This window comes from Galleria mellonella, unplaced genomic scaffold, assembly GCF_026898425.1.
Source record: "Galleria mellonella isolate WM207_F2 unplaced genomic scaffold, CSIRO_AGI_GalMel_v1 utg80, whole genome shotgun sequence".
Classification (NCBI taxonomy): Eukaryota; Metazoa; Arthropoda; class Insecta; order Lepidoptera; family Pyralidae; genus Galleria; species Galleria mellonella.
The window spans coordinates 2,175,441-2,193,014 of record NW_026442157.1 but is presented as its reverse complement, the minus strand read 5'-3'; the positions used below and the strand labels follow the sequence as shown (position 1 = coordinate 2,193,014).

The 17,574-nt window shown below is 34.6% G+C and overlaps 2 protein-coding genes across 2 annotated transcripts in view; both read left to right on the top strand.

The window, feature by feature from the left end:
* LOC113520823 (fibroblast growth factor receptor 3-like) overlaps positions 1–17,574 on the top strand; it is a 218,591-nt gene that overhangs the window by 142,419 nt on the left and 58,598 nt on the right. The gene's annotated exons all lie outside the window — the stretch shown is intronic.
* LOC113520553 (loricrin) lies at positions 1,533–2,911 on the top strand. The gene is made up of 2 exons (XM_026905917.3): positions 1,533–1,687; positions 1,900–2,911. The coding sequence occupies exons 1-2, from the start codon at positions 1,673–1,675 to the stop codon at positions 2,740–2,742; spliced, it is 858 nt and encodes a 285-aa protein (XP_026761718.2). The 5' UTR covers positions 1,533–1,672; the 3' UTR covers positions 2,743–2,911.

Here is a 17,574-nt window from a genome sequence, read left to right as displayed (position 1 = left end):
ATATATATACACTTTTTTTAAGGAGCCAGACCCACTCTAGAAAATAATTTTAAAGATGCCAATAATTCTGTCCTATTTAAATTTCAGTTTTTTCTTTCTTTTTTAATCTTAATTCAATTATTAAGAAACATTAAACAAATAGTCAATTCGTTTCAGCGATTCTCAAGTGATGTGCATACAAGCGAACAATATCTAATTTTTTATACATATAGATAGATAGATAGATACTATTTATTGTTCCCTTCAAAAGATTACAGTAGTAAACTCATTGTAAACACAGAAAAAGCTCACACTGAGAAAACAATGGGTGGCGTTATCGCTAAAAGCAATCTCCAAATGGAAATGTATAGTAGTTTAAATAAACTTAAGGACAATATACAGAAATTAATCAACTTATACAAACAATAAAAATGTCCGTGCAATAAACACAGTGAAACTAAGTTGTAAAGAAAGAAAGAATTTATTTACAAACATGTGATTCACACATGCATGCGTAGTATGAATAAAAAACTAAGTATAACTATATAATTAAACAAATAAAAATAAAAGCTAATAATAATAAGTGCAAGTGTGTAGTCGTTTGCGTGTGTGTGTCGCATTGAAATAGGACACAAAATGAATATAGGACTATATGGAAAATACTCTTTCAATTAAAAAAAAATCATTAATATCGCATTAAATTTGGTAAAGATATAGGGTAACATACAAATAATATAATAAAATTGTAAAGCTCCTCATAAAGTGGGTTAACAATAATATTAATTTGGTTTTAATCCAAACATTTCCACCCAAACATTGTAATATACTCATGTTTAATTCATAAGCATGTTATAATTTTACCGTTATTCAAATTGTAATAAATCCATTCTTTTTCTCTTATATCTGTAATATCAATTTATTACATAACAAATTACGTTTCAAATATAACAACAAAATTTCAATAATTAATACCTATTATTTAATTACACATTTTATTATTTTTTAATTAAATTATTATTTAATAATTTTAGAGAATTTTTAAATTATTTCAAATATAAACTATATAAATATTTATAATACAATCACTGTAAACTATTCCACGATTTTTATATAATACCTGACCGGTTACGCGTTATGGAATTATCAATGTTATTTATTATAAATAATACTTGTAATTCCATAACGAAATTCTAAATAATAATATTAAGCGAAATTCCACCAAATTCCAACAATGAACACCATCAATAATAATTTATTATTGCAATATTTGTATTAAATCCTTTCTAATAGACGCTCCAAGGCATTATTATGAAAAGTACTATCATGTCGCAATATGCGATTTTATAGTAATTGAGTTTTAACGTATACAACGCTGTGATTGACCCTTTTATGTCATCGCATATAATTTCATAGCGGGAAACAATGCAAAAACGAATCTGTCAATCGCATTAAACGTTGACATATCAATTATTTTTATGGGCGTGCCTGTGAAAGTGTCCAATGGACGTTCAAGATCCACATTGTTTTCACCGAAGACGAATTGGACGGGTGTCATTAAATTCATAATTCTCATATGGTCGAAGGCCGAGTCTTAGGAAGAACCAGGGAGAGAGGTGTCGGCGAGCCGCCGGTATATAAACCAACCGTCACTGGTACAGTGCATCATACAACCACGAGACCTCCGTGAGACAACATGAAAGCGTTCTTGGTAGGTATCCGTGTGCAGTGAAAGTGACTTGTGACCTGTGCGTGACCCGCGCTCCTGTGCCCGCTCTTTACCGGGACTCGTGCTTCCTATATGTGTACAGTGATCGATCGTTCGGTTTCATTCATCATTCAGTGGTTCGTGATAACTCGAATGGTAAATAAAACCGAACGATCTATATAAACAGTTGTATAGAGAATATGTTTCTGCCATAGGTATTGGCTGCCGTAGCGGCGCTCGGCTCGGCGAGACCCGAGGCGGGATACAGTTACAATGCGCCCAGTGGAGGTGGCGGCATAGGCGGAGGACTCGGAGGAATCGGCGGCGGCGTTAGCGGAGGCCACGGTGGCTTCTCTTCTGGAGGCGGCTTCTCCTCCGGTGGCCTGAGCTCGAGCAGCTTCGGAGTCGGCGGTGGTTCCATCGGCGGCGGATTCTCGTCTGGAGGCGGTTTCTCGTCCGGTGGCGGATTCTCCTCTGGTGGTGGCTTCTCTGCCGGCGGCGGCGGCGGCTTCGGAGGCGGCTTCGGCGGCGGCTTCGGTGGCGCCCCCATCGTCCAGAAACACATCTACGTCCACGTCCCACCCCCAGAACCTGAAGAACAGCGCCCACAAGTGATCGGAGGTGGCGGCGTGCCCCAGAAGCACTACAAGATCATCTTCATCAAGGCGCCCGCTCCTCCCGCGCCCGTTGCGCCCATCATCCCCGCTCAGGCCCAAAACGAGGAGAAGACCCTCGTCTACGTGTTGGTCAAGAAACCCGACGAACAGCCCGACATCACCATCCCTACCGCTGCTCCCACTCAGCCATCCAAGCCCGAGGTATACTTCATCAAATACAAGACCCAGAAGGAATCTGGTGGCGCTATCGGCGGTGGAATCTCTGGCGGCTCTATTGGCGGTGGCATCTCTGGTGGATCTATCGGCGGTGGTATCGGCGGTGGTATCTCGGGTGGTAGCATCGGCGGTGGACACGGAGGCAGCATCGGTGGTGGCCACGGAGGCTCATCCAGTGGAGTCAGCACATCCTACGGCCCCCCCGGCCAGTCTGGCCCATATTAAACAGCGCACGAAGCGCGCAAACTTGTGATAACTGCTCAGCCGGCGAAATCTAGTGTTAAGTAGAGAAAAAATTACGGTGCCTAAATGTATTTATGTAAATAGTAATTTTAATTTTTAATTATAGTTGTATGATAAAGTTCTTTTGCATAAAAAACGATAAACCAACGAATTCCTTTTGTTTTCAATTCGTATACACCTACATTATCAATTTAACTAAAAGCTATAATACATTATCATATATTAATTAATTATTTCCAATAGATATCGTTCAGTTATATAATTTGAACAAATGTCAACATTAATAAAATTAAAATTTTAAATATCGAATTCATTAGTTAATAGAACTGAAGTGAAAGAAATTAAACTATTCAAATTTCGAAATTCCATCTGGCCAGTCACATAAACTAAAACAAGGTCTTTTATCGTAGCTCCATAATTCCATTAACACGAAGAAGCGAAACAGGTGTCTAGATTTGGTAGAAAGTAAGTTTTCACCATGTGGGCGACACATTACGCAACACGGGGCAGCGTGACCCCGGTTGCATAATGCAGTCACAAATAAGCAAGCATCTTACAACATCTATACAGAAAATAAGAGAGTTTTGCTAAATATTTATTACATAATATATGTAAACCTATTGCGTCCTCAACAATCCGGGCTTGCGTAAACCTTGACATTTACGTGTAAAATTTTCCCTTTACAAAAACCAATAATTATATGACATAAAACATTTATGATTTGTTTAATTAAATGTTTTCAAAAAAGTAAACTTTACATTTGACCCAATGAAGAGCTAACAACGTGTGGTACAGGTCAAAAACCCGAGAACAAAAGAGCAAAAAGTGGTTCTGTAAGGCGATTGGTGGCAATTACGCAACGTAATGATGACACGGAACGAGAACTTGTTCTAACTGAATATTTATAACGTGTGAGAGTGACTTTCGTAACTTCCGTGTCTCCGTACATAGAAAATCATCGAATATTGTACCGATATTCGATGATTTTCAATGTACGTGATATATTGACAGTAACGTCACATTTTTGTCACTTTCTGCGAGGTGACAATTATTTCCTCCTATTGTAATGTTATTCTTGTCACATAGTAATATACCATAAATAGAGTTACAAAAAATATGTGAATAGTGAGAGAAACGGAAGATTGTAAGAATGAAAGTAAAATTGTAAATCGTATATTATGATATTGAAATCGATTTCGAAATGTTATTCCCAATATTTATATTCAAAAGAAAATTTATATTTTTATGGAAATATAAAACTCTTTCGATACAGGCCATCGAGGACTAAATAAAAAAATTATCCAAACCCAACAATTTCACTGACATTCTTGTCTATGAAACAGAGACGTATAAAAATTAATAAATAAGATTACGTAGTAGTAAATTTTCTAAAATAAGCTGTAGATGGTCAACTTTTAATGTTACATTTTGACTGTGTCTTAAAATCATGGTCATGTGAATTTGTCAACATTTTTATTTTTTTTATTAAAATAAAAAAAAAACTTACATCAAACATTATAATAATTAATAATTAAAACAGTTATATTTTTCCACCGCACTTCGGAACATTACGCTTAATTTATTTATTTAAAAGCTGTTTACATTAACTTACTCGTAAAGACGTCAATAACCGGTATCTTACTCGGTCTCAGACGCTGGACATAGATCAGTTAACATTCAGATGCGACACGTTAGATCGAACAGGTTTAACCTTTCTTGATGACTATTCGAAGATAAATTAATTGTAAATTAGTATAATATGCGTTTGTATAATTCAATTGTTGTTGATAGCAATTTCATTATATAAATGTAAATGATTCCTACTCCACTTTAGTCAGAATCGAACTAATTATAAATATGAAAGTTTGTTATAAAGTTGTTTAAATGTTTATTACTCAAATATGCTTAAACGGCTCAACGGATTTGAAATAAATTAGTACACGGGTAAATCCTAATTTAACACGTATGATACCTTATATATACACGCGGGCTAAAACATGGGTTTTCGCTAGTCTATTATCTATTAATATTATAAAGAGGAAAAATTTTACTGTTTGTAATGAATAAACTCAAAAATTACTCAACTGATTTTACAAAATGTTTCAAAAAAGCTACATTAGCAACTAATAAGCTATATATTATTTTCGAAAATTCGATCTATTCTATCTATCCGATGCGAAGCCAAACCAGATCGCTAGTCTGCCGGTAAAACAGACCTAAATTTATTGTGATATTATGGTGGCCTTATATTAATTATGTCACAATAGAAGCTGCTATTTTTTTTCTTTTGCAAAATTCACTTGTGCATTCTTACACAGGCTTACCATGAAATAGGTTGCTTAAAAATTAAAATACTACCTACTTGATCGTTGCGTATCTGTCAGTATTAATCTATGTCTTTGCCTTACCGGTGCGCCAGAGTAGACCGGATATCGTCATTAGTCATGATGACTTCACACTCATAACCACTGTTACATATATCAATGGCCTATTATAATTATTCAATAGCCATAATGCAGCTGTTTCTTACTTAACCTTTTGCAATATGATTTCTTTATTTTTTAATGGTGAAATCGATGTTAGACGATATTATGTTATTTTGCATGATATACTGGTTACTGGTATTGTGTAGATATTTTGTAATTCTAATGCTGGGTTAACACTAGCTGAACCCGTGACTTCGTTGACGTGAAAGAGGGGCATACCGCAATAAGAAATCTTTCTCTTATCAAAATACTTACAACGTGCATGCAAAAGTCGTTCTGATTCGTAACATTTAAAAAATTTCTCATTTGTACTTAAAATCATATGTGTCTTACTCCAGCATTTATTACTTTAAGATTATATTATTTATATATATATATATATATATATATATATATATATATATATATACTGATTCATGCGAATGAAGCCAAGGAATGCAATTAGAAAAAAAAACATTTTACTAGCGAACTTTATTATTGTCATGTTGTAAGTTTGCATTACGCTATTTCATTGAGGACCGAAAACAACCAAAAAACTTATATATTTTTTAATAATATAATAATAACAATTTCTGTACAAAATATTGAATGAATTTTTATAAAAAAAAAAATAATTTATTCACCATTTGATTATATTAATATTGAACGGACCACTAAATATACGAGACGACTTACGCTTGACGGGTTTTTAATAAAATTATATGGTATTTATTATTCTAGCAGGTATCTGTACAGTGTTCAACTTTTATAATTTCCGAAAAGTTAATTGAAAGAAACCGCTTTTAGTATTCACTCTGCCTTACACTCTTACACTGTGCCTTGAAGCATAAGTAAATAGGTATATATTTTTTGTACACTCATAAAACTTTGAAATAATAAATTAAAATTTTGTTCCGGGCAAAAAAGAACCGGGTAGACTCTTAACGAAATTAATATTGGGAAAGCACCAGTTTGACAGGTTTCGAGATGACATTTCTCTAAATATATTTTTTTTTATACGACTTAGAATGGCAAACAAGCTGACGGCCCACCTGATGGAAAGTGGTAACCGTCGCCTATAGACATGAGCAGTACCATGGACACACAAATACTGTTTTGCCTATGATACCCCCATGCGTTGCCATTCCTGAGGACTCAGGTGTTATTCCTCTGTACCCTGTAATTTCACGCCATATCCCACCCTTCAAACCGAAACATAGCCATGCAAACGCTTCACGGTAGAAACACGAATGGGACAGAGGTACCCAAACAATCGACTTTTGTACAATTTATTTACTTATTGATGTATTTATAGTTTATTATACACAAAAATTAGATTGTAATTATTTTAAACAAAGATGTACAACAGGCGAGCTTAACTCTGTAAGAGTTCTCTTCCAACAAACCCTGAATGGAATCTATTTCTAAAATTAAAACGATGATTGAATATCACAGTGAAATCTTTATTGCAAAAATCAGTATGAGCTTATTTTCTCATAATTTTATAATAATTTTAATTAGAATTATAATACTCAGTAATTGCGCAAAATTAAGGATTAAAATATTAATTATTTTTAAATCATTGATTTTAATTAGAATTATAATACAGTAATTACGCCAAATTAAGGATTAAAATATTAATTATTATTAAATCGTTAATTTTAATAAGAATTATAATACAGTAATTACGCAAAATTAAAGATTACAATATTGATTATTTTTATATAATTAATTTTAAAATAATTATAAAGGGATAAAGTTTTCTTCAGGGTCGACAACGCGCGCTTTTTGCCGACATTCATAGGCTACGGTAACCACTTAAAATCATATGCTTGTTTGCCACCACAGTGGTATAAAAAAATCATCAAATTAAAATATTAGGTTAAGAGATAGATTTAAGAGACACGGCACCTCAGAATCGACCCCCTCAGAATCAATCCCATTTCGAACACAATTATAACGTAATTATACGTAATTATAACAAACACAAATATTACTATAACTTGCCAGTATGCTATCAGAAAATTGCTATATTTTTTATTATTACAATTAATTACGAACATATAGTATTGTACAAAGTTAGTAATGATCTATCGCGAGAACTCTACTTTCATACTAATCTAATATAAAATATTAAAAAATATTTTATCATTTGATATTAGATTAATATAAAAGTGCTTAATATGTGCATGCTTGCCTAGTCCAGTACAAAATACTATACCTACCTCTCTCTCTCTCTCACTGCATTAGGTTGGCTGAAAGCGATCTCTTTCAGAGATAAGATTTTCGCCCATTAATGTTTTAAGATTGTGTTCCACAAGTAAAAACGACTACATTCGTGACAAAACTAGTCATTTTTATTTTAAAACCAAAGTACTCAACTGATTTCGATAAAATTTCTATGGGACCGATCTAAAAGTATATCCTTTCGGATAAAAAAAGGAATTCTTCGAAACGATTTATAAATGACTGACTTATCAGGTAACAAACATATACCAAATGCAGAACTTCTATCTTTTTTTAAGTCAATTGAAAAATACATGAATTTCACAGATATACTGATAACTGTAGGAGTCATAGCGTAAAATATAATCCTACAGTTATTTGAAATAGATTGTATGACATGTAATTACTTAAAAACTATATATAATTAAACGACATCCACATATTCGTCTTCGGTCTTTGATATGACACTAGAGGTCGACACTTGAGCGTCTCAGGAGATTGATTGATTAAAAGACGGAGTTTCTCGTTTGAAAACTAGAATTAGTTTCAGCTTACGAAGTTCGTAATACCGCAACGCAACTGTTATAATAGAAGTCTAATTTGATAGTTTACGTTTTGAAATACATATAGGGTTTAAATTACAGTTTCAAATACACAATTTTAGACTTAGTTCCACGACAGAATATGTGATAGCTTCTACGTATTTAGTTGAGTGGAAATTCATAATAACTGTCATGTGGGAGTTTGAATTTGGTATAGAGATTTAACTTTATATAGAACATCATAATCACATTTTATTCTTATCTCAGATTGTTTAAATAAAAAAAAGTATGCTCACAACTAATCTATGATGAGGTAGTCAGAGGTAATTAAGAGGCGACCTCTTTCTGTTATTGTTATGTTTTATATTTAACCGATTCCATGGTAAAATTCGACAGGGATTTCATCCTTACACGCTTGAACCTAAATGGTCACATACAGTGCGATTTGACCCCTTCCTATCCCATGGATGTCGTAAGAGCCGACTAAAGGAAGTCGAGGGATAGGCAGCAGCGTCCCTCTTAAAACATCTCTAAAGCCTGACTACGGTTGCAAAACCCCCCAAGGAGAAAGGCTTATGTTCAGCAGTGGACAGTTAAAGACTGATATCATGAAGATGATGATGATGATGATGATGATGATGCTCATGGTATCCCTCATGCATTACCATTCCTAAGGTCTGTAGTGTTTTATCTTCGTATCTTAAAATTTCACTGCCATATTCCACCTTTTCTTAATTGATGATAATGGAATGTTAACCCCGGCTGCGCTATCAGTGTATACTAGTGGGGCACCAGTGAGGGATGATAAGTGAAGATGAAGCAGGTCAGTTAGCCCGTCGTGACAAATTCAGCAATAAATCAATCACGATGGCTTCCAGGGAAAACTGCAAGGAGCTCGACCTGATAGGGTTTATTGCTAGCAATGGGGTTGCTAATCCCCATTAGTAACAATCTCCTTTCCCCCCCCTCCCATATTCCACTTCTACCGTCCCATTATTCATCAGCAATAACACGAATGAGATAATTATATGACTTTGTACAAAAGTTCCATGCATAGGACTTTTGCATACAGTCATTTTAATAGGTAATTTATGATTTATTATGATTCGTCAAAAGTTACCATTTTAATCCCCCGTCTCTTTTAATAGACAGTCTACGATGTACTCGTATATGGAATACTGTAATTCTATACAAATGACGTCATCGTCTCTCGTACGCAACGCAATAGTTCGTAGTAACATGTTCTGTCTACACCAGGGCCGGTCTTAGAGTATCTAGCGGCCCTGGGCAAGTTTTTAACGGCGCCCACTGATGCCGAAAAAAAAGATTTTACTGGGGTGTTTCTGACTAAAATGTTGACAGTATCCGACGCCTCTTTTGACGATGGTAATCATAAAAAAAAGTCATTAAAGGTCCACATTCTTCTTTCCTAAGACAAATTTGAGAGAATAAATACCTCTTTATTGTCTATGTCAACAGATTTTAATGAAATTTTAAACAAACGAATAATTGGGATCAATTTCTATGGGTAACCGACTGGTAGTCTACTGGTAAAGTACAAATTAAAAATTCAATAAATTAATTGAATGTCGATTTCATTGAGAGTGTTCCTGTAATAATTTCAACCACACTTGGTTACCTTTCCATTAAATTCTATTAAAACTGAGGGCCTACCATGAAATGTTTTTCGAAATTTCGGAGCTAAACGAAACAGAAATTTGATGTTAAAATTACATAATACATGCCGTTTGGAAATATGTTTAAATATTGTTCCTTTGGGCATTTATGATAGGATGTATGACGATGAAATGTTAAAGTCTATTTATTGGTCCGATTTTGGTATAAACAAAAACACGAAATCGAGTCCGAAATTTCGGAATTTCATTTCATGGTAGACCCGTAGATTCTATAACGCCACCTTCTCGGCATCTTCTCGCATTTTTCGACCTCGACGCGCCATTACGATCTCAACGCGCCCAAGCACCGCGCACCCCCCCTAAGTCCAGCACTGGTCTATGAACGTTAGTATGCGTAGTGCAAATTAATAGTACCGTGAATGGGTTCTGTAATTTGTAAACTCTAAATTACTGTTGTGGACTTACTCGATCACGCTCACAGTTAACAGAGAAAAGTTATGCCATGAATATAAAGTTTACCGCCTCATTCAATTATCTGGACGCAGTGAAATATGTAATTAAATCGTGGAATACGTGACGTGTGTGCAGACTGACTGATCTTTGATAATAATCAATTTATCTGTAGCATTTTACGTGTACTCGTACTATGTAAGGAAAGGGATTATAACGAAAGATATTCACAACGGCAACAACAATATTTATTTGTAGTGAAAATCATTCTGGTGAATAAAACATGGCGATATGTTAAATAAGTCAATTATCTCTAATAAACAATGACAGAGAAGAATCTATATCTATTCTGATATATATAGTATCCAATTAAGAATATCGGAGGATTTTTGACTTTCTAAAATTATCATTTCAATATAATAATTTGTAAATTTAAGCACTAAATAAATATTTCTTACATTTGTAATTATGTATACGTTAATTGTCCACTGCTGAACATAAGTCCCCCCTTGAGGGTTTTGCCAATAATTGCTGGCGGGTTAGCAACTGCATTCAGGCTTTGGTGATGTTTTAAAAGGGACACTATTGCCCATCCCTCGACCATTATGTTCCCTTACTCACCTCTTACGACACTCACGTGAAAGGAAAGGAGTAGCCCATTCTCAGAATGTTAGATAAATAGATAGATACTCTTTATTTCCTCTTTATAGATACTCTTTATTGTTTCCTCCAAAAGATTACAATAGTAAACTTATAAATATAAACAATTATAAGAAATAATCACAATGAGAAAACAATGGGCGACCTTATCGCTAAAAGCGATCTCTTCCATAATATTTATTATTATTTTAATAATAATTATATTAATAATATATATTACATTACATTCATTAAAAATATTATCCTATATAATTAAGGAATTATAAATATTATAAATTTGGTGGTTTTTTATCGGAAAAAATAATTATTTATTTTTTACAATTAGTATAGGTATTCTGTAAATAGCTTTAATTACAGAAAAATAATGATCAAAATCATTTAACAAACTACAGAAATATTACGTAACGTGGATACGTTTTTGTTTTTGTTAATGTCTCACATTTAGAACGTTTATTTTTTAAATCAGTTAAACAAAAGACGGTACAGAAAATAACACATTACCCTACCATTTGTTTCTGGCATATAGTGTTTTATTTTTGTTTTTAAAAATAATGACAACAGATTAACAAAACACATTCAAACGCCGAAGTCGACATGTCAAAAGAGATTAATAAAACGCACAAAACGCTACTTAATACATAGACTGCCTCGCCATTGTTGTGATAATGAGACAGCATTAGTAATACTACCTTCCTCCATTGTTGACGGTGAAATGGCTTTACAGAGACATTTATTTCTATAGTTATCGGAGAATTGATAAAAGCCAAACATGCTTCTATTCTTTTTATCATTTTCAAACGACTTCAAGACGAAGCAAGTTCTCAATTTGGTTATATTTTTTTTTAAGTTCGTTACCTTACAACTCCGTCAATTGTAAATCGATTTGGAAAATTCTTTAAAAATTGGTGCCATAGATTTTTTTTTCTAAATTAATTCAGCTCCTTAGTTTTTAAATCAAAACTGAAACCAGCGACGTTTGACAAATGAAGTCGGTTTTTTTTTTATGAAACACAATTTTTATTATTTAACTAACGGCAGGGTGCGTTGGCGTTTTTGACAAAATAATAAAAGGTTTAACAACTAGTAACTAGTAATAAATTACTAATATACTGTCTTAAAACATCACCAAAGCCTACTACAGTTACTTGTACTCAAGTATTAACTTGTACTCAAGTAGTAGTATTTTTTTTTATGGCTGAAAATGAAATGATAACCCCGTCTGCGCTAACGGGATACGCTGGCGGAGCACCAGTGAAGGGTGATTGATGAGAATGAAAACAGGCCAGTTAGCCCATCATGATCAATTCATAAGAAATTAACCATGACAGTTTCCAGGGAGAACCGGGAGGAGGTCGACCTGGCTGGGTATATTGCTAGCAATGGGATTCTTAGTCTCCATTACTAACAATCCCTTTCCCCCCCAAGTAGTAGTATTAGTTGTAGTAGTAGATACCTCCATATATTACAAGCACAAGATACAATGTTGTTACAAGCGGAACAAATAAGCCTTACGGCTTTACCGCTGTACCGCTGTCAACGACATTTTTATAAGTAAAATTACAAGATATTAACAAACTACCCACAACAATCAAAAGTTATCAATAAAGCCGTAGTCAGTCACATATAAAAACAATTGTGCTGTGAATAGTGTGTGGTACATCTTATCTTATATTCGCATATGGGGTCAGCTAAGCTGTTGCACGTCGACCCATCGCGATCTTTTGTGCTTCCCCCTGCCTTATACCATCATTTCATAGATCCTTTGTGTTACCTTAACAAAATCCCGCGGTTTAAGATATCTGTAGTCCGCTGGCTTTGGATAAGCCGTACCCAGTAGCCTCATGCGCATGCTCGCTAACGAACCACAGTTGCACATCAAGTGTTCCATGGATTCCGATTTCTCCCCGCACAGTCTGCACAGTGTGTCCGAAGATAGACCCATCTTGTGTAGTATATGCCTTATTGGCATATTTGGCGTGTGGTACATAATTATGATTCAAGTAATATCCATACAGTAATTATTTAATCACGACAGTTTCCAGCAGAAATCGCGTGGCGATCGATCTGACAGTAGATAGTTAGCAATAGGAAACGTATTCATTACTAACAATGCCTTACCCTTCCCATTCCCCAAGTCTTTATTCTTTTTAATAGATGATAATGGATTTTTTTATACAACTTATAATGGCGAACAAGCTGACGGTCCACCTGATGGAAAGTGGTAACCGTCGCCTATAGACATGAGCAGTACCATGGACATAACAGAGTATACTGTTTCGCCCATGATACTATCATGCGTTGCCATTCCTGAGGACTCAGGTGTTATTCCTCTGTACCCAATAAATTCACGCCATATCCCACCCTTCAAACCGAAACACAGCCATGCAAACACAACTGCTTCACGGTTGAAACACGAATGGGACAGAGGTACCCAAGCAATCGACTTTTGTACAAAGTCTCCCTCTGGTATCCCCATCCGCGTTAACGGTATACGCTGGCGGGGCACCAGTGAGGAATGGCAGGAGAGAATGAAAAGGCAGGTCAGTTAGCCCATCGTGATGAATACAGCTCGGATTCAGCACGATGGTTTCCAGGGGAGGGCATGTAAAGGTCGAACTGACAGGGTATATTGCTAGCAATGGGACTAGTAGTCCGTACGACTGTCAGATACGGCTAGATATAGACGTAATAGGATTTTATTTCGATATTTAATGTTGCCATTTCAATATATTAACGATAGCCTTTAATAGGTAGATACTTTAATGAGTTGATAAAGTAAATAAAAAAAATATTTTTCATAAACTCTAAAAAACACAATTAAAAGTTTGTTTCGAGAGAAACTTTTTTAACATTATGCTTATTCAATACCTACTCCGCTGTCTCGATTGGTCCAGATAAAATATTTCAACTCGACTGTCGAGTAATATACATATATCGGATAAATAAGCAGTATTGCCAGTATTACGTCATTGCTCTATTCCTTTTGCACCGCAGCGATGTGAATCGAGAGCGATAAAGACAAAAGACGTGTACGGTTATTTCCGTGGTCATATTCGCCAGTCACGAATGAGAGTGAGAGTGGCCGACGTCAGTGCTTTCGCTGCACATCTGCAATATTGTAAGAAAGTTTGTTAAGGTTGAACGTTCACTACGTTATTTAACAGAAAGAAAATTAAAGTAATTTTAAAATACCTTAATTTTAATTAAAGATAAAATTAAGGTATTTTAAAATTTGATAAAAAAGTCACATGCATGGTAGGGGTGGGTAATACATCTGTATATCAATATCTATGTATTTTAGTCACAATAACTATATATTGGTCCCACAACGAATATGTTAAATGTCTGTTATCCAATATTTAATGTTGAAATGAAGGACCTGATCGAAATTAATACAGATATCGGAATGGGTAATGACCTTTTATCTACCATCAAACTGCAAAAAAAACCCAATATATTGATATTGGAGCGGTACTAATATTACTCATGTCTACTGCATAGGTAGACAGACCACAGACATCTCTTCCACCCAAGTTTTTGTGAAGCAGCTGTGTTTTCATAACTATGTTTCAATTTTAAGGGTAGAATATGGCATTTATATTACAGGGTACCGAAGTGTAACACATTAGTTCTCAGGAATAGGGTACCATTGGCGGTACGGTCTGTATTCACGGTATTGTTTGTGTTTATAGTAAACGTTTACCTCTTTCCATCATATAAATGATTAGAATGTTTCTCATTTCATGTTAGGAATAAATAAATTTATTACAAACCGTTAATTAGTCGTACCTTCGTACGAAGTAATTAATACTACAATACTACTAATAATAAAATAAATTAAGATTATTTTGCTCAAAAACAATTTTTGAACACAATTTATATAATTTAATTTAATATGCGAATATTTTAAATCTGTACATTAAATATTGTGGTCCAAACACTTACGCAGTTAAGGGTAAATACATTATTAATTTCTCGACTCTCGAATGTTTAGGCAAAAAATAAAAGGTATTTATAGGTACAAATTTCCCTTTGTCTTCAATTTTAGAATGGGCTTTAATCTCGAGTAATTAAACTGCTAAGTGTTCGTAATACTAAAATATAACAATGTAAATAATTATCTGAAAATCTTAATTACTTCGGAATAAAGTCTTTTATTTTAAAACTCTTATTCTCCGGGTTACTAATTAGGTATTCGTTAATTTTATATTTAGCACAATCAAATATTTATTAAAATTATACCACAGAAATAAATACATGAATTGAATTCAGTAATGAGACCACGTTGGTGTGCTAACGGCTCGCGACCAACTCGTGTCCTATTAAGTCAGGGCTTGCAAGCAACAGACATCGCAGTTGAAGCATGCGTCTCGCTCACATACATACTTTAAGTCACGAATAAAATAATTTGACGAAAAAGATTGTAACAACCCTCACAATCTACACGGAGCAGAAGGGTATGTTTTGGTAGTATTACCGCATTCACAAATTTTATTTTTTATACTACTTTGACGTAAAACCCGTCTAATGGTAAACGAGTTTACCGTAGCCCATAGATGCATCAAGTTTAGCTTAGTTTAAATTTGTAATGTTAAATACATACACCAGAGGGAGACTTTGTACAAAAGTCGATTGCTTGGGTACCTCTGTCCCATTCGTGTTTCTACCGTGAAGCAGTTGTGTTTGCATGGCTGTGTTTCGGTTTGAAGGGTGGGATATGGCGTGAATTTACAAGGTACAGAGGAATAACACCTGAGTCCTCAGGAATGGCAACGCATGAGGGGTATCATGGGCGAAACAGTATACTCTGTCCATAGTACTGCTCATATCTATAGGCGACGGTTACTACTTTCCATCAGGTGGGCCGTCAGCTTGTTTGCAATTCTAAGTTGTATAAAAAAAAATATATAAATTAATTTAAATAAACCGAAATAAATGTATATAAAATGTAAATAAATTAAACATAAATAAGAGATAGAAATTTAAATAAACGTCATGGCTGTTCTCCTTTGATTGTTTTCAGATGATTGTATTCGCGTACGTGATTTATGCTTGTTATAACGGTTTAGACATTAAACGGTACAAAGTTAATTGTCTTCGTGTAACAATATACTATAATGGGCATGTATTATGAACTTAAAGTAATAACTATTATAGGTAAAATTATTTACGTACCGAGTAAAAAGTGTTTACAATATTTTATGTTTCTATTTGACGCTGTATATCTATAAGAAATTATCAGATTATTTTATGCACCTTAGAACGGCAAACAAAGTGACGGCCCACCTGATGGAAAGTGATAACCGTCGCCTAAAGACATGAGTACCATGGACATAACAGAGTATACTGTTTCGCCAATGCCATTCTATTCGCCGTATGCCTCTGACATAGAACGGGACACACCTTCCTATCCCGTGTGTGTCGTAAGAGGTGAATAAGAGAACTTAATGGTCGAGGAATGGGCTGTAGAGTCCATTGCTATTCCTGAGGACTCAGGTGTTATTCCTCTGTAACCTGTAAATTCACTGCCATATTCCACCCTTCAAACCGAAACACAGCCTTGCAAATATAACTGCATCACGGTAGAAACACGAATGGGACAGAGGTGCCCACTTTTGTACAAAGTCTCCCTCTGATTACATGTTATTTGTACAAATCTTAAATTTACTCACATATTTTTTTAATTAAATACTTACGTTTTTCATTGACAGTGCAACTTTCTATAGGTATTTTTTTTTATATGTTAATTATTTTTTACATATATCCATTCATCATATCAGCCGTCTAAACATAGGCTTGATGTACTTGTGTACTATAGTACCTTTATATAGATTTGCTATTAATTGCCATACTTGGCTGGCAGGTTGGCAACCGCAATTAGTCTTTGTGACACTTTAAGAGGGACACTGCTGCCCATGTCCCGACTATTAAATTCCCTTAGTCGCCTCTGACGGCATTCACGGAAAGGAAGAGGTGGCCTATTTTATGCCGGGGCCACACGGCAAAATTATCCATTAGATTAATATTTTTTTAACACAAAGCATGCTGTAGTTGCCTCTAAGTGTAAGGACAGTTAGCCGTAATCCACTAGTGTAATGTATTGAAATGTTTCGCTGTATATTATGTCGGTGATCCTAAATAAATAAAATGCAAACAATAAATAAAATATTTGTTTATTAATAAACATTAATTTTGTCATAATAAAAATACCTAATAATCATTAGCGAACCAAAATGTACTATTTCATATTTATATTATATAGATTAAGTCACAGTGTGGTTTAAGCCGTTTCGATTGGTAATTCCATTCGGTCTAACCCTGTTTAATAGATTAGAGTTATTTATGACTGGCCAATTAATAACTAAATAGCCGACGAATTCATAACAATAGTCTACTATAACGGAGAGAATATTAACGACTTGTTTCATAATAGGTACTCAGTCAAAAATATAATACGAGAACGCTCACTTGCAAAATATCTACATGAACGAACAATTACCATCGACAATAATAGCTAATGAACATTTCATACACCTCCACAGTTGTCTATGCGGAGCTTTTGAATATATACATAGCTTTATAGTTAATAGATTTTTTTTTAATGGATGATAATGGAATGGTAACCCCGCCTGCGCTAACGTATACGCTGACAGAGTACCAGTGAGAGATGGTAGGTGAGAATGAAAAGGCAGGTTAGTTAGCCCATCTTGATGAATATACCTGAAATTTCGTATGATGGTTCCCATGGAGACCATGTAGAGGTTTAGCTGTTTGGGTATATTGCTAACAATACGATTGGTATTCTACATTACTAACAATTCTTCCTTCCCCCCA